The sequence below is a fragment of the Arachis duranensis genome, chromosome 3 (genome assembly GCF_000817695.3).
Source record: "Arachis duranensis cultivar V14167 chromosome 3, aradu.V14167.gnm2.J7QH, whole genome shotgun sequence".
Taxonomy (NCBI): Eukaryota; Viridiplantae; Streptophyta; class Magnoliopsida; order Fabales; family Fabaceae; genus Arachis; species Arachis duranensis.
This window is the reverse complement of record NC_029774.3, coordinates 127453906-127472235: the sequence shown is the minus strand read 5'-3', so window position 1 is coordinate 127472235 and position 18330 is coordinate 127453906. Positions and strand designations below refer to the sequence as shown.

Here is an 18330-nt window from a genome sequence, read left to right as displayed (position 1 = left end):
CTTTTTTTCTTTAAAGAAGCTTCCATCACACTTTAATTTTAAAATTTTAAATTCTAGACAGACTGATGAAGTGACAGGCAGCTAAATTATTTGAAGTTCTAAAATGTGCTTTAAGTGATATATGAAATCTTTTTTAAGCTATTATCATGCTTTTAAACGTAGTAGGGGAGACAGTGAAAGAGGAAAAAAGAAAAAAATAAAAAATAAAAATTAGAGATCAAAAGATTTTTATCAAAAATAATGAAAATGAGAATTGTAACCATTAATATCGTTGATATTAAGATTTTTAAATTAATTTTTTTATTTTAAAATTTAACCTGAGTTCATTAATATTTAAATAAGATTTGTTCTAAACATTTAATTTTTATAAATTAAGATCTATATTTACATTTTGAATATAAAACAATTTTTGTTTTCTTTTATAAAAGATATAGTTCATTATAAAATTAATGAATTACATTACGAATGATCAAAATAGTCGATAATATTAAAAATGAAAGAAAAATAACATATGTATTTATATATTAATATATATTAATTAATTTTGGTGATTAATTTTAATATATAAATAATATTTTTTGTCGTTAACAAAAATAAAATCATTTATGTCAGGGTTAAAAAATTTGGGTGAGAAATGGGTGCTTTATTCAAATTGCGATGTTCCAATAATAATAATACACACGAGGAAAATAAAAAATCAAACCAAAATATAATAAAAATTGATAGTTGTTTAGAGAATATTTTCGTCATTTTAAATTTTAAAGACACGAGGTAGAATCATATTCAAAGATTTAAGAAGAATTATATTATATGGATCTTAGATATTAAAAAAATCGAGAGTTTATTTAAAAAAATAATAATGTTAAAATGACGATAACTCATAAAGTTCATTGGATTAAGTCAGGACAATAGGAGATTTAATAGTATTTTTTAAATCTAGTAAAAGACAAATTTAATAAAAGACACACATTTAATATTAATTTTTAGAAAATTTGATTTAATTTTTATTTATTTAATAGTATTTTTAGAAATTTTTTATTTAAATCAAATCTGATTTAAATTAGTTATCATATATTTAAGATATTAAATTTAAATCAAATATGATCTAATCAAATAAGATCAAATTTGATTTAAATTATTTATCTTATCTTTAGTATATTTAAATTAACTTATCTTTTAGCTAGTTTGTTAGGGATCTATTTAAATACTTGTTAGTGAAATAATTTACACAACTTTTGATGAATAAAATTTTCATTGCATTATACACGTTTTTTTATTGTGTGACTAAAGTGATTCTTCAACTTTAAAGCTCTGACAGAGAATTCTTTCGAGTGACCTGAATCGTTAAAAATGGGTATCTTAAGAGAATTCTTTTATCTATCTCTTTCTTTATTCTTTTGTATGTATCTTTTTATATCGTGCTTTTGTTATCCCTTTATCACTTTTTAATTTAGTTGTGGAAGGGAGAACGGTGTAGGACACAGTTATAGAATGTATAGGTACTTTATGCAACTGTGGTATCAGGAACAAAAATTAGATCGTCAGATTTTTGGGTCTTTCCGATTTGTGTACCTCAAATTTTTTTAAATTTTTAAATACAAATCGAAAAATTTAAATTTTTTCTTCTACACTAATCTGACTGTTTGATTAGTAGACTTAATTTTTTTACAAAAAAAATTGGATGATCCGATTTTTTCATTCCTTATTTCAAAAAAAAACTGTCCCACATTATATCTAGCACCCATATCCTCCACAACAACGCACAACGTACACTTGCATCTCATATCCAAAAGAATGAGCCTCCCTTTATCCTTTGTTCTAATTTTTTTTTATCAAAAATTCTAAAATTGAAAGAGAGTATAACACTAGGGAAAAAACCTAAAAGAAACTTAACAAAGAAGTAAGTCGAAAGGAGAATTTGAACTTGAATATACTACTAGTTGTGGAAATTTAATCCAAAATCTAATTAATTCTAAGTCGTTAATGAATTTCATTGAATAAAAGATTAAAAAGTTCAAAAACGAAAAGGTAAAGAAAAAACTTCTCAAGAATCAAATTTACAAAATCAAATAAATTTAGTAGTTAGCTGACTTGATGTCGATGATGATATTCCAATATTCCATTGATATACTATCAGGGAATTCATTCAGGTCAAAATCCCCTCCGTGAATATGCATATATGGCATGTGTGTTTTTGAAATTCAAAACTCGTAGGTACACATTGACACCGATTTCTTCGCCATGGCCCCACATCCTCCTCTTAAAACCAAAATCAGAAACAACATTACAAATAAATAAACCCGGTTCATGCAGGAAAACTAAACAAACCGGGTTGGGCCAAATCGAGCCGAACCCAGAAAACCGGATATAAATATATTCGGTAAATTTGGCACTCGTTGGAGCTGTAGAGATCTCACTCTACTCAACCGCCTCCTCTCGCACTCACCTGTTCTTCCCTCTCTTTCTCTCTCTGTCTCTCTCCTTCTCTCGTTCCTAGGTTTTCATTTCCCCCTCGGAGGTACCTCTTCGTTTCTGTTCTTCACCCTTTTTTTAAAGCATAATAAATTTCACTTCTTACTACCCCGTCGAAACTGACGAGTTTTAATTTTTGTTTCTCTTATAAATGTTTTGAGCGAAGACAGTTGAATGCTACGGTTGTAGTTTTGTGCTCTTTTTGACGATCGATTTGGTTTCGTTTGTTAGACTGGTGTGTTGGGATTTATTAGGGCTTTGATTTTTTCCTATTCAAAAATAGCTTGAAACGGATCATGGCTTAGGGTTTATATTTATTGTTATTTAAATCAATTAACTATAGCTGCTGGATTTTTTGTTTTTTACCTAAAAAGGCTGGATTTGAATGCTTTTGTGACGCATGGTCATGTCGTATTCATCTGTAGCTGATGACAGTAATTATTCTGCCTGCATTAAATATATACAGCTAATTAATTGAGGTTAAGGAGGGTAATTGCATTCTTGTAGTATTCTCTTTGAACAGTCTCTTCTTTATTCCTCTATTTGTTATAAAGGGTTTTGGAAATAATTTATTAGTTGTGGTTGCTGTAACGTTTGAGTGACTGATTGTCTTGTGTCATTAGCCTAACCCATGAGTGTCTCTGTGGTTGATGTATTGTTTGATGCAGAGATGGCAGTGTCAGATGGATCCCCGACCCCGCAGATGGTTGGCAATGCTTTTGTGGAGCAGTATTACTCTATCCTGCATCAAGATCCAGGCCAAGTTCATAGATTTTACCACGATACCAGTGTCCTAAGTCGGCCTGAAGATGACGGTACCATGACAACGGTGACCACTATAGAAGTAAGTAGTATCAACTGACTTTGCATCTCTTAAGCAACATGAATCCAAATTGACCTGTATAATTTCCCCAGCTGTTAATATCACACAAGCTTTTGGAATTGCATGGTTCTAAATTACTGTGTGTCACGATTGTCGTTGCAATCCAGGTGATCTTGATTGTTTGTCACAATTACTATAGTTAAAGAAAATGGCATGGAATAACAGTTAGCCATATGGTTGAGTGAGATGAACCTCATTAGCACGGCATTATTTATAGTAGTATTATATATTATATTTTTCTATTGGGTTTTCATATTTTAGATTAATTTGTTTGTCTTGCTATTCAGTCCTATACACTCTTCCATGGTATATCCTAATCTTTGTTTATTCGAAACTTATCTTGAATGAATTCACTTCTGGTAGCCGATTGAGCTGTTTCTGGTCTATTAGAAATAAAAATGAGTATTAAAAAAATCAGCAGTGAATTGTCCATGCTAGTTTTTCACTGGGATTTTATGTGGTCCAATTAATTTATTTTTCTGTGGTGAATTGCAAATATAATTAAGCATCTGCTTTTTTTAATTATTTTACTTTATTATGCAACAGGACATCAATAAAAAGATACTATCACTGGACTACACAAGCTTCAGGGTAGAGATATTGAGTGCTGATGCTCAGCCGTCTTATAAAGAAGGGGTGATGGTTGTCGTGACTGGCTGCTTAACTGGAAGTGACAATTTGAAGAGGAAGTTTACTCAGTCATTTTTCCTAGCTCCACAGGACAAAGGATACTATGTTTTGAATGATGTATTTAGATATGTTGATGAATACAACTCAATTGAGATTGAGTCTGTGCCAGTAAATGATGTTGCTGAAAGTGCCCAAGCTGATGCTTTTACCCCTGAACCAGGTAATTCTTCTGTTTACATATTATGATTGTAAAAGATGATTCCATTCCTGTTGCTTGTCACTGTGTGGTGTCTAATATTCTAATTCTTGTTTTAAAATTTTGATTTCGACTGTGAATATAGAGCCAATCTCTGTTCCTGAAAGCATTCCACCTAGTCAAGCAGCTACTGTGGATGCTGAAACTAGCATCAGCAAAGAAGCAAGTCAACCACTGGAGAATGGAAAATTGTCTGCTGCTGATTCTGTTGTTCCAGTTAATCATGTGAAAGAACCAAACCATCAGGAACATCAACCAAGCATTGAGAAAGTTGCTTCTAATATGCAGGATGATGCTCCAAAGAAGTCTTTTGCATCCATTGTATGTTAATTCCCCCAAGTTTATTCTGTTCTTATTTTATTGTTGTGTAGCATTTGACTTATGCCACTCTTCTAAATTCTTTACTTTAGGTGAATGCATTGAAAGAAAATGCTGCTCCCTTCCATGTGAGGACATCCCCTGTGAAACCTGTAGAACAACCACGTGTATCTAATGTGCCTGCATTAGAACCACAAGCACCTGCACCTGTCCCTGACAGTCCGTTGGAAAAGAACACTGAGAATACAGGTAATTTGCTCCTTTTATGGTTAATTATATTTCATATATGTAGTTTATATTTTGAATTTGTTGTCAATTTATTGGGGAATTCTTTCCTTACTTGTCCATTTCTTCCAACAGGGAAGGCTTATGCAATATTTGTTGCAAACTTGCCATTGAATGCAACAGTAGAACAACTAGAACGGGTCTTCAAGAAATTTGGGCCCATTAAACGTGATGGTATTCAAGTGAGAAGTAACAAGGTCAGTATATTTAAAGCCCTTTTTTCTAAAATAATGTTAATCTGTTTTTTTGAATGCACATCAGCAACACCAATGCTGATAAATATTTTGTTACCCTTCGCAGCAACAAGGATCCTGCTTTGGTTTTGTGGAATTTGAATCTGCTACTTCAATGCAAGGAGCCCTTGAGGTATTGACTTGCCTAATATCAAATGTCTTAAATGCCTTTCATTTCTTATTAGGCTTTATATCCTTTTTGAACTTTCTAGGTTTTGGTTTGTTGTTTCTAATGGTTTGTGTTTCTTATCATGGCAAGCATGTGATTCATGGCATTTGTAGCTTAGTTATTGTGTTTTTTAGTGATGTGTTTCCATATTTTATTATATTTTAATGCATGAGTAGTGTAGATGTCTTTTGCAAGGTATGTCTGTCATTTAATCTAACGTGGATGTATTTTCAGGCCTCTCCTCCAGTTATGTTGGACAACCGTAAACTTTCAATTGAAGAAAGGCGAGGTATGTGACCGACATTTCTCTTGTTAAATTGACAATATTGTTGAAACCAACATGTCACCTCATATCCTCTGTTATTAACATGCATTCTTGTTATTTCAGCCAATAATGATAGGGTGAGATATCCATCAGGACGGGGTGGATACCGAAATGATAGAAATGAAAACTTCAGGGGCCGTGGCAACTTTGGAGGTGGTCGTGGCGGAGGTGGTGGCGGCTATCTGAACAGGAATGATTTTGAGAAGCGGAATGAGTTCTCTGGTCGACCTCGAGGAGGCAATGCTAATGGTCGGAGCAATGGAGAAGCTGTTCCAAGGAGTTATGCAAATGGAGGGAAGGTTGCCCGTCAACCAGTGAAGGTTCAGTAAAGTTCTTCATTTTGTTGGCAATTGAGTGAACATTGGCATTCTCCGATAGATAGCGGCTTTAGGGATTTTGGTGTGCAATTGGATTAGAGTTTTTCTTCGTTGTAGCTGTTGTGATCCTTCTACTTATGAGTTCGTTGGCTAAACCAAGTTATTACTCATACCTTCGTCTCCCTTGCTTTTTTGATCTCTTCCAATTTTGTTACGTTTTGTATCTAATTTTCTTGAATAATTGTTTGGAATTGGTTACGGTTACACTCCATTTTTTAATACAATTTTTTTGGTCGCTTATTCACGAGAAGTAGTCTATTCATACAATTGATTAACTGAATGATGCATTAGTCTTTCCTTAGACATAAAAAAAAAAAAATTTCTCTCGTGTAAAGGTTACTTCGAACGTCATTCTTAATTTCTTACAAATTCCTCATTATTACTGAACATCCTTGCAAAGGGTGACAAATTAACACCAAGGTGGATCATTTTGAGTAAAAAAGTTGTTTAGACCTGCTCTTTTGCCGCTATATGACTATGTTGTTCGATTTTGATGGAAATTGAATTATATCTTATCATGAGATAAAAAAATTCACATCTAAAATAAAAATGAAAGAAATTACTAGTGTATTTAAGTTTCCAATATCAAGAAGGGCTCGATGGATTTAAATTATATATTATATATAAACTTTTTAGGTTTAACTGAATGTTTGTTTGGATACTATTAAGTTAATAGTAAAAATTCTTTAATAAAAACATTAAAAAAATCAAAATATTTTTTTTGAGAAGTTATAATTTATATTTATTTAAATAAAAACTACTTTTATTTTCTAATTTTTTAAAAAAAAAATTCTTAGAGAAACTCATCCCAACACGTCCTAAATTTCATTGTCGCAATAGCAATAATAATAATAACAATATCTGTAATTCTGTATATTGATAGGGACAAACTTATCTTTATCTTTATAGTAATACAAATGGGGAACTCATTTGTTGATGTGACGTTCATACGTTGAGTTTGGGAATTCATTTGCTGACGTGTCGTCACTAGAAATTTTAAGATTTATATTTATAAATCATAAATTATTTTTTGCTTAAGTTGTTATTTTCAAATTTTAAATTTAGATTGTTTTACTTAGGTTGTTATTTTTTAAATTTTAAATTTTAAATTAAAGTCAACCAAATTTAAAAAAAATTAGTTATGATGCAAGTATAAAAGTACAAGTTATGAGAGATGTAAAACACCACAATTTAAAGTACATTAATTCCTTTCTTTACATATATCCAAAATCTCTCTACTTATTCCAATGGCTGGTATTCACAAAATTGCTGACATCAATCCTACAATCGACAATTTGTGTGTACGTATACGAGTGATATGGTTATGGACACTACCAAGTTACGAAAATTCTCTATTGCCATACTCAATTGAGATATAAAGACATGAATTTTCTACTAATATTTTTTTATTTTATTTTAAATTTGTTTGTTTATCTCCATCTAATTGTTCTTTGATTTTTGTTTATCAATTCTAGAGAAGAAAAATACACGCCTTGGTACGATTACACCTACTTAATTCGTAAGTTTATTGTTTTAGAAAAAGTATAATTTATTTATAAATTTATTTATTTTATTGATAATTTCGGCTGTGTTTTGATTTTTAACAAACTTATTGATAACAATTTTTTTATTTTAAATCATTTCAGATGTTGTTGGATATCTTGCTGGAATTGAGAGTGAGAGAACTCTTGAAAAGAATGACAAATCTATTAAGTACACTATTATTAAATTAGAGATTGATGATGGGTAATCATATATTTATTTTTATAAATCTAAAATTTTTGATAATTTCATCTTTTTAAATTATTATTTAACTTATTTTGTTATGAATATTTTTATTAATATTATTAATAGGTAACAAACCTTTTTATTAAGGGAAACATTTTTGAAAAAAATGCAATATTTTCTCCTCTTTGATTATTAGTAGTATCTAATTTATAAATAATAATTAATAATTAATTATAATTTTAGGATGTTGACTACACCTCCAACTTCAAAAGCTTCGTCAATCATTGAAGGGGAGAAAGTAAAAGGTGTTAAGGTATTTGTTCAAAAAATGAATTTTTTGTTTGTTTGTTTTCTCAAAGTTAGATCTTTATTTTATTAAAAAATATTATTGAGATAAAATCAAAGGTGAGAAGGAAGTCTTTAATTTAACGTAGTATTTTGTATATAATTTGTTGCTTGAATTCTCCAATGAAGTTGCAGACAGTGATGAATCCGAAGTATTGAAAAATGCTATTACACCAACCAAGCGACTATCTTTGGAGTCGGAAGATTCGAAGGTGCAAGGAGATACCTCAACTTGCAAGAAGATCAAGATTGAGAATGAAACTTGAGAATTTGGATGCACATGTTTTAGAATCCCTTTTAGAGTATATCTAATAGAATAATGCTAAGTTTGTTTTGGTGAAAACATTATCTTTTCTTGAGTTGTTATTTATCTTTTGGTTCTTTTGGATTTTTATGTTTGGAATTTAGAATTTTTTTAAATATAAATTGAAGTTATTTGGTTATTACTTGTGGTTTTATTTTTAATTTGATTCCCACCGTTGATATTATGATAATTTCTAATTTAATATTTAAGGTCATAAAGTTATAAATTTTTTTTTGAATTATTGTTGATACAATTAAGTTAGTTATTAATATTTAATGTGTACTTATTTTTAAAAAAGATCTAATTCTAATTTTTAATTAAAGTATCATGTTTAAAATTTTAAATTTAAATTTAAAATACACTTTTTTTAATTTTTAAATAAGCAAATGAGTTTAAGAATATTTTTTAAAAATTTATATAATTTATAAGCAAATATGCTAATTACAAAAGATTATATTAAAGTAAATAGAATTATCAATCTTATTAAAATGTGAGGTTATTTATATTATTTAAAAAAATTAATTTGACATTTTCTTATACTTTAATTCTATTTCTAATATTGTTTCGACAAAATTAAATTAATTTAGGAAATTTTATTTAAAAATTTAAAATTTGTACTAGCTAATTAAAAAACTCTATTTAAAAATTTAAAATTTGAAATTCTAAATCTAATTCCTAATTAAGTGACTTCTTAACCATTTCAATTTTTAAATTTAAATTTTTTTACTTGCGACATTTATAAATTTTCTCTTTATTCAATTTACATTGTTATCTTTTAAATTGTTTCTGCACAATAGAAGTACTTCCATTTTTTCTCTCTTTTTAAATATATTTTCTACATTTACGTAATTTATAAGGTTATTAATTTTTAGATTGTATTTAATTTTATTTATTTTTATCGACAAATAATAGGATTGATACTATTTATGACGAAACTAATAAAATCATTCTTAAATTAACAAATTCCTATATTCTTGATGAACAACGAACATTTAGTTAAAAAATTTTATTTAAAATTTTAAAATTTGTACTAGCTAATTAGCAAACTCTACTTAAAAATTTGAAATTTGAAATTCTAATACTAATTCCTAATTAAGTGACTTCTTAACCGTTTCGATTTTTAAATTTAATTTTTTCATTTGTCACATTTATAAATTTTCTCTCTATTCCATTTACATTGTTTCTATACAACAATAGAGGTACTTTCATCTTTTTCTCTCTTTTTAATTATAAGCTATTCATTTTTAATTTTATTATTTAAAAAAATGAAAAAATTTTAACTATTAGTAGAATTTATTGACTGTGAAATTAAACTTTTTATTATTTGTTAAAAAGTTTTTACTAGAATTTTGACATTAGAACTCATTTATTTAATAAAATAAAATCTTTTGTGATTAAAATATATTTTTAACTAAAATTTTTGACAAAAAATATTTAAAAAAGTAATTTGGAGTATTATGACAATTCTCTCGATAAAATGCTTAACAGATTTTTTAAATAAATAAAATAAATCAAATATTTTCTTATTTTAAAAAATATATATTTTTATATTATATTACACATTTCATAAGCGTATCTTTATTTTTATAGCAATAGCAATACAAATAGGAAGCTTTTCTTATGCTAACGTGGTGCTCATACATTGAGTTTAGGAATTTATTTGCTTAAATGTCGACACTAGAAACTTTTAAACTTTTATTTATAAATTATAACATATTTTATTTACTTAGGTTGTTACCTTTTGAATTTTTAAATACACTTTCTTAGATTGTTGGGTATTTAATTTTTAATATTGTTGAACTAATAATTTACTTAGGTGTCATCACTAAAATATAATTTGCTTAGGTATCATCACTAAAATTTTTAAAAATATTATTTATAAATTATAATTTATTATTTGCTTAAATTGTTACTTTTTAAATTTAAAATAATCTTTCCTCTAGACCAAATATAAATGGGGAGACTTTTTGCTGACGTGACGCTGATATGTTGGTTTCGAGATTACTTTCTTAAATATCGTTATTAGAAATTTTTGTAATTTTATTTATAAATTAATAGATTATTTGGTTAGATTGCTAGATAATAATAAGGATTTAGTTTTTGAGTTTATTAGCAAGGTAGTTAAATATTTAAATCTTAATATTATTAAACTAATTTAAAAAATAATAATAAATTATTTGGTTAGATTGTTAGATATCAATATCAATAAAGATTTAGTTTTCGAATTTATTAACAAGGTAGTTAGATATTTAAATCTTAATATTATTGAATTAATTTAAACAAAATTATTTATAAATTATTTTAAAATTAAGATATAGTTGTTTAATAATGAAATCAACAATTTAAAAGTGATAACAAAAAAAAGCAAGTAATAGTAAGAAACAAGTTCGAAAACAAAATAATAAGAGTTTAAATTTGAAAACAGAAATAAAACGTCATCTTTAAAAGAGGTTGTTATTTTTTAAACTTAAGTTATTTCTTTAAGTTGTTTTGATTAGGTTGTTATTTTTTAAATTTTAAGTTATTTTGCTTAGGTGGTTATTTTTAAAATTTTAAGTTATTTGCTTAGTTTGTTATTTTTTAAATTTTAAGTTATTTACAAATTACTCTTTTAAATCATAAATTATTATTATTTGTGTAAGTTGTTACTTTTTAATTTTAAGTTATTTTCTCATAAATTAAAATTTTCGAAAAAATTAATTTACATTTATGTGGTTAAAATAGTTTTTAAAAAAATACATGTCTCAGTTAAGAAGACTTTTGTGACTCGATTCATGAATTTGCTAAGAGAAATCGATGATAGATAATCAATTATTATTTTTTAAATATAAACACTTACACATAATAAATGAGTAAAATAAAATCTATAAATTTTAATATTAACTTCATTGTTAGTTTATTTATTTGAATTTGTTTCAAGATTTTATTCTATATATTTGAATATTTTATTATTTTGTATTTAAATTATTATTTTAATTTTATTTTGTTAAAAAGATTTTATAATATTAATTTTGTTTGTACTTGAAAGATTTTAATTTATTAAAAATTTATTTTTTTAAATAAATATTTTTTCTATCTTTTTATTTAAAATATTATTATTGATATATTAATTTCAAAAATATAAAAAATAAACATACTTTAAAAAAATACTTTACATCGTTTTATCTTTATAAAATAAAATAATTAATTAATTATTAATTTTTAAATTGTAACTATTTCTTTAATAAAAGATAATTTATAAATTGTGTTTAAAATTTTTTGAATTTGTTAATTTGTTAATTTTAAAATATAAAATATATATGTATATAATTTGGTATAATTTTTTTATTGTTATTTTTTAAGTTATAATTAATTTTTTTAATATAAATAGTTACACGTATTAAATGAGTAAAATAAAATCTAAAAATTTTAATATTAACTTCAATATAAATTTATTTATTTTAGTGTTTTCTATTTAGATTGTTATTTTAATTTTATTTTGTTATAAATATTTTTGTAATATTAATTTTTTTGTGCTGGAAGGATGTTAATTTGTTGAAGAAAAAATTATTTTCGGTGAATAAATATTTTTTTTATTTTTTTATTTGAAATGTTATTATTGGTATGTTAATATTAAAAATAGAAATGATAAAACATATTTTAAAAAATGTATTATAAGATCAAATAATTTTATGATTGTGGGTATTTATCTACACAGGAGGATGTATGGAGAACTTTGACTTATGATATTCAGTTATGATATTAACTTTTTATTTACCTAGAAAATAGAATATAATCTTTAAAGACAATAACAATCTTGAGAAAATCATTGATTAATAGAAAGGGAAAGGTACGATGTTCTTAACATGGATGGAGGCTAACAAAGAATTTGAAGCAGGTTAAACTCTAACGTATGCTGAGTTTGCAAGTCAATTTGTTTATAATATAGAAGAAAGGGAATGATATCCACGCAAGAAAGAATATTTTATCGGGAGATTAAACTATGTTCCACCGGGTACATATGATATCTACTATATAAGAATTTTGTTAATTATTCAAAAAAGTTGCACAACATATGAGTCTATTAGGACAGTTAATGGGATTACATATCCTAACTTCCAAGATATTTTCTATTTTATGGGACTACTGTGTGACGATAGAAAATTCATTGCAGCTATTAACGAGGTCTAATCATTAATTGAGAAAACTGTTTGTGATGCTATTGATATCTAATAGTGTTAACAAACTAAATCATATTTAGAATGCAACTTAGACATTATTGGTTGACGGGATACTATATATGAGGAGAAAAACATTGAAACCAAAGTATTTCACTATGTGGTCAATCATTATCGCATGTAGGACTTTACTTTCCAAAATCAGTGTTTACCAATAGGCAATTTGTCAAGAATTAAGAGTCGCAATGGCTTGAACATTCTAATTCTAAATAAAGACAGTAATCCAAACTCATCAACAACAAATGTCGCGTTCAACAAAGTTTTTAATAATATTTAGGTAAGAAAATAGTATTTTCATTTTAGTAACATGTTATGATTTGCACTTTTATACAAATATTGTCGTAGATAGAACTAATTTATTAACTATACTTTCAGACTTGAAATAAAATGTGTAACATGGAACACAACATCATATGTCAATTACTTTTCTAATGAGGTTAGTAAAATATTAGGTTGTTGATAAATTTCATTAGTCTTATAATATAAAGTTTAGTGTAAAATTAACATGCTACTATTACAGTTATATATGTTCTTATTTTTTCAGGTCTCTTTTTTTATAACTCAAGAATATTATAAACTTCAAACTATTCCATTTGTATTTTACTTTGAATAAAGATAAAATAATATATTAAATACGTTTATTATATAATGACAATGATAATATTATACTAAACTTTGAAAAATTTATAATTATAAAATATTATTTTTTATTGAGTGAAGTACCAACCCGGTCCCTGTCCATTTTCAAGAATGACAACACGACCCCTCAAAATAAAATCGATCCACTTCGGTCCCTGTTCTCTGATTCTGTCACACAACGCGGTTCCTGTGGGTATTTTTCCGTCAACTCTAAACGAAAAATGCTGACGTGTCAGGTTCAAAAATGGGCAGGGATCTAATTGTCTCTAAATTTAAATTGGTTAGGGGTTTATTTGTCTTTATAATTTTTTAAACAATATTTTTTTAGATTATTTTTTTTATTTATTATATTAATATTTTTTTCAATAAATTATTAAATATATGGTATAATAAGTACAAACTAATTATTAAGTTATTCAAATTTAAAAATATCATTTATTATGAAACTAAATAAATAATTCTCAAATATAATTTTTAAATACATAAATAATAAACATTAAAATTCAATCAATACATTAATAATAATAACCTATGATATATTATTAGTATTATGATCTAGATAATTTTTTACAATAAAGTGAAAACTAATGAACACATTACTTGATATATAGTAAAATATTTTTGAGTAATAACAAATTTAATTTTTTATCTCTTTAAACTAAATTAATAATTCTATTTAATATCTTTATACTAAAATACACTATGAGTAAACTACTAATACTAAATGAAATAATTGTATATATATGATGGAGACCATTTATAAACTCAATAAATTTAAAGTATCAATAATATTATTAATCTATTAATAATACATATGATCATAAGGTTATTTTTATCAATATAAAAGTAATATAGATTAATTAAAATTTCAAGTATATTAGAATTCAATTAAAGAGATAAAAAATAGAATTATTTTAATTAGTATTTAATTATTTCATTAAAGGTTATATATTTTAATTATTTCTTTTAGTATTAGTAATTTGTTCATAGTGTATTTTATTACAAAGATATCAAATAAATTATTAATTTAGTTTAAAGAGATAAAAAATTAAATTTATTATTACTCAAAAATATTTTACTATATATTAAGTAATGTGTTAAAAAAAAATATTAATATAATAAATAAAAAAATAATCTAAAAAAATATTATTTAAAAATTATAAGGACAAATAAATCCCTAACCAATTTAAATTTAGAGACAATTAGACTCCTGTCTATTTTTGAACTTGACACGTCAGCATTTTCCGTTCAGATTTGACGAAAAATACCTACAGAAACCGCGTTGTGTGACAAAATTAGGGGACAGAAACCGAAGTAGATCGATTTTATTTTGAGAAATCGCGTTGTCATTCTTAAAAATAGACAGGGACCGGATTAATACTTCACTCTTTTTTATGTATCATATAAAAATTAAAATATAAGCCCGCACGGGTTTAACACTAGCTATCTACATTACACACCCCTCTCCCACTTGAAAAGAAAACGATAAACTTCGTCAAACTCTCTTCTCTTCTCTTTCTTCCCGTTCTGTAAAAGATAACTCGGCGTTTGAATCTTCTACAAAATCCTGGCAATGCTTAGCTGAGACTTCCGATTTCTGAGCATCTAACTTCTAACAATTTACGCATCGACCTTGACCATCTTAGCTGCCCCTCTAGAAACTTCATGAAGGTAGTTTCCAAATACCCTCTGATCCAAAATCATGTTTGGAACCTGGAGAGAAGATTCAAATGTCAAGAACCTTAAAACAAGGACAGACAAACTAAAACAACCGAGGTCCGAGGAGAGGAGAATACCTTGTCTCCAAAGAAAATCTTCGTATTATTAGCAATGGACTCGATAAACTTAAGCTCAAGAAATTCAGGGGTAAGCTTCAACTTGTTTGCTTCAGCTTCCTTTGTTACACTAAAATCTCAAAGGCAACAGAATTAATCATTTCTTTTTTCTAAGACCATGGATTACAAAATGAAATATGAAATTCATAAACTTGCATCAAAGAAATTAGGAATATAAAATCTCACCGGTAGAAATCTGCATCTGCAAGACTCTTTTCACGTGCCAGATACATTGCATTCTCGATTTCTTCTTGTCGTCTAGCACTATCCTTTTCCAACAACTTTTGCTCCATAAGGATCCTGCTAACATTAGCATTCTTCTCAGCCTCACTAATAGCCATCTTCTTGATTGTCTCTGCCTCCTTCTCAGCTACTTTCTGCTTCTCAATAGCAATTAAGACCTATCCGATAATATGCAAAGCACATTGCTGGTTAGCCTCATTCAAAACAGAGAAAAGGACATACCGTTTACAGTAAAAAATAAACCTTAGTACGCTCCTCTTCCATTTGTTCGAAGTTTCGTCTTATGCTATCCGGAATTGTGGGTTTTGTTACACGGACACTGATGATCTCAATACCCGGAGCATAGCGGGTGCAGTCAACTTGAAGAGCATCTTTCATCTTTTCATCAATCTGAAAGGGCTCCAATGCTTGCCTTGTTATGATTTTATTAAGAACAAAGAAATGGAAGGACATATTGATTTAATTCATCTATTACAGAGGAGAAAAAGCCACATCGATAAAAGAGAAGGTTCCATCGGAACAAAACTTTTCTTATTTCAGGATACCCTGTCTCTTTTTTGTGGGGATCAATGACAAAAAGATACTGGAACATGACGTTGGAAGAGATGATGGAAGCGGGAGTTCATTTTGGCCATGGTACTAGAAAATGGAATCCCAGAATGGCACCTTATATAAAGTCCAGAATGATAAAAGCTTTAAGACTTGCATAAAATCCTTTCCCATGGTCTGTGGATGACAATAGGAGCCACAATTTGCTAAGCACAATTACATCGTTCAACTATGAACCCTAGACAATTACATTGGCTTAAATTGAATTCCCAGTAATTTTTGCCCCATTAAAAATCTGTATTAGATTTAAATTAAACTGTTGGTTTTAAATTATACTTGTAAAAATTCAGACCTAACCTGATCAAACACATCTATATAGACTTGTTGAAGACTGTGAGAGCTGCAGAACTGATTAATCTCATGATGAATTTTATCATATATCCATGTCTTATCATACTCCACACCATAATTGAGCAATGTCTCGTAGACAAATTCTTTGCTGAGTCGGTTAACAACCTACAAAAGAATACACATCATCGCATATATAATTAAGGATGTAAAGGGTACACCACTTGTTAATCAGAAACATTGCAGAAGAAAAGATGCACTCGTTAGTACCTCGATCTTCCCAAAATTAATCATGACACCACCTTTAGTACCACATGGTATATCTGTCACCTGCGACGGTAGGTGTAATCCCAAAATTGAACTTATAGAGCGAAAATAAATGACAAGTCAAAGTTGTTATAATAAATTTACCATATCTGTCTGAAGTGTCACTTGTACAGGTTCATACTGAGTTATGAAAGGCATTTTTAGATGGAAACCTGGAACAATATTGACCGAGATCAGAAGCAAAAACTTGTTTGCAAGCACATATTGAAGAAAAAAGGAAAACATTGAAGAAATAGAGCAAAGAGTGGTTGGTACCTGGATCCGAAATGGTTTTCAAAAGGGCACCTCCCCTCCAATATACTCCCACATGGCCTTCCGGAACTTGGTGCAGAATGGATAATGAATTTTTGAAGGATGGTGATCCCGAAGGAACCAGAACCTGTAGGTAATATCTCGTATATGAAGAGATGTTTTCCAAAGTAGTAAACAGTACAAAGAAAACGATAACCAAGCATTATTATACTAGTCAACTTTGGTGAGAAACCCTATCCACTTCACTAAAACTTCCAACCTAGATAATATTTACAGCGCAAACCACAAACGAAAATAGTAAAGCACCAACAAATGCACTATGGCATTCTTTGAACTGATTTCCTTCCCGAAAAACATAGTAATAAAGAACTAATGACATAAAGAACAATGCATTACCACAATAGACCATTCATGATCATTTTGAGTTAGGTTAGAGTACCTAAGGGTTTCTCAACCTAGAAAGCAAAGCTGCGACTAAGAGCAAACATGTCTATTGACGAGAAATCTTCCAATAGTAAAAGGAATTTAACTTGTGAGATATCCAGAAAATCGATGAATGAAAGGGAAAGAAACGGCACTATGCAGGAACGCAACGCGAGGCATAAATCAAAACTAATTGGTACTCTACTTGCTACAGTTATAGCAAATCAGAAAACCGAATTGGTGAAGTATCCATTGGACGAATGAGATTTGTAGCTAGGAGTACAAGATCAAGAGCAACAAAAGCGTGAGTTTCCAGATGCAACATTACATACTGATGAAATGCTGCAATAGTGCAAATGTGAAGTGGAGAGATATACATACCATGGCGACAATGGCGAGGAAGATGAGGAAGGGGACGAGAATCGAGGAGGTGGAATCCGGTTGGCGCGGCATCGGAGGAGTGAAAGGTGTTTGTGGTCGTTGCGGCGGCGGGGTATCCATGGCGGTGGAACAACGCAAACAAGCACGCTAGTAACTTTCCCTTAAACTTAACGTCATTCTCTGCGTTTCTATTTGCAATATTTATAGAAACGGTTCAGCTAACTCCAATTAGCTAGTTGAAAAATACAAAATTTGAATCTTCACAATTTTAAATTTGTATTTTAAAAAGTAAAATATGATGTATCATTCTTAAATAAATTTTTTTTATATTTTTATCTTATTTATAAAATAAATAATAAAAAATTATATTTTTTAAAATAAAATTTAAATTTGTTTAAGTAAATAATTATATCTGTATATTTTAAATTATAAATATTGTTACTGTACTAAAGTAGAAATTTTGTATAAGTAATTTCATAGAAGATGGCAATGAAATTTCACTCTCTCTTGCTTCTTTTCTCCCATCATAAGATGGCAAAGTGTTAGAAAGTAGCGAGTAATTTAATATAAAAATTTTGTAGACTCATTTCGAAGTAGTTGCTTGTAGTTTGTTGAGAAACTTCAGGTGCTTGGCCACATGGAAGAATGAAAACATGACTCTTTGACATAGCAATAATAGCATCCACTATCTATTTAAAATAGAAATCTTGAGTAGGTTGATCATTCAGGCTATTCAAGTGTCAAGATTTTATACTATTCAAGTATCGAGATTTTAGATTACTCATTACTGT

General features: G+C 27.9%; 2 protein-coding genes across 2 annotated transcripts; one reads left to right on the top strand and one right to left on the bottom strand.

Moving 5' to 3' along the window:
* The first annotated feature begins 2384 nt into the window (after positions 1-2384).
* Positions 2385-6192, top strand: LOC107481484 (nuclear transport factor 2). The gene is made up of 9 exons (XM_016101765.3): positions 2385-2518; positions 3141-3316; positions 3902-4205; positions 4327-4562; positions 4652-4808; positions 4920-5041; positions 5145-5210; positions 5481-5535; positions 5635-6192. The coding sequence occupies exons 2-9, from the start codon at positions 3143-3145 to the stop codon at positions 5898-5900; spliced, it is 1380 nt and encodes a 459-aa protein (XP_015957251.1). The 5' UTR covers positions 2385-2518; positions 3141-3142; the 3' UTR covers positions 5901-6192.
* An 8392-nt stretch (positions 6193-14584) lies between these two features.
* Positions 14585-17720, bottom strand: LOC107481485 (uncharacterized). Its single transcript, XM_016101767.3, has 9 exons — positions 17540-17720; positions 16739-16862; positions 16568-16635; positions 16427-16486; positions 16166-16324; positions 15503-15649; positions 15203-15417; positions 14978-15086; positions 14585-14894 (listed from the first exon to the last, which is right to left on the bottom strand). Exons 1-9 carry the CDS (start codon positions 17657-17659, stop codon positions 14802-14804), a joined length of 1095 nt encoding a protein of 364 aa, XP_015957253.1. The 5' UTR covers positions 17660-17720; the 3' UTR covers positions 14585-14801.
* Positions 17721-18330: the final 610 nt, after the last annotated feature.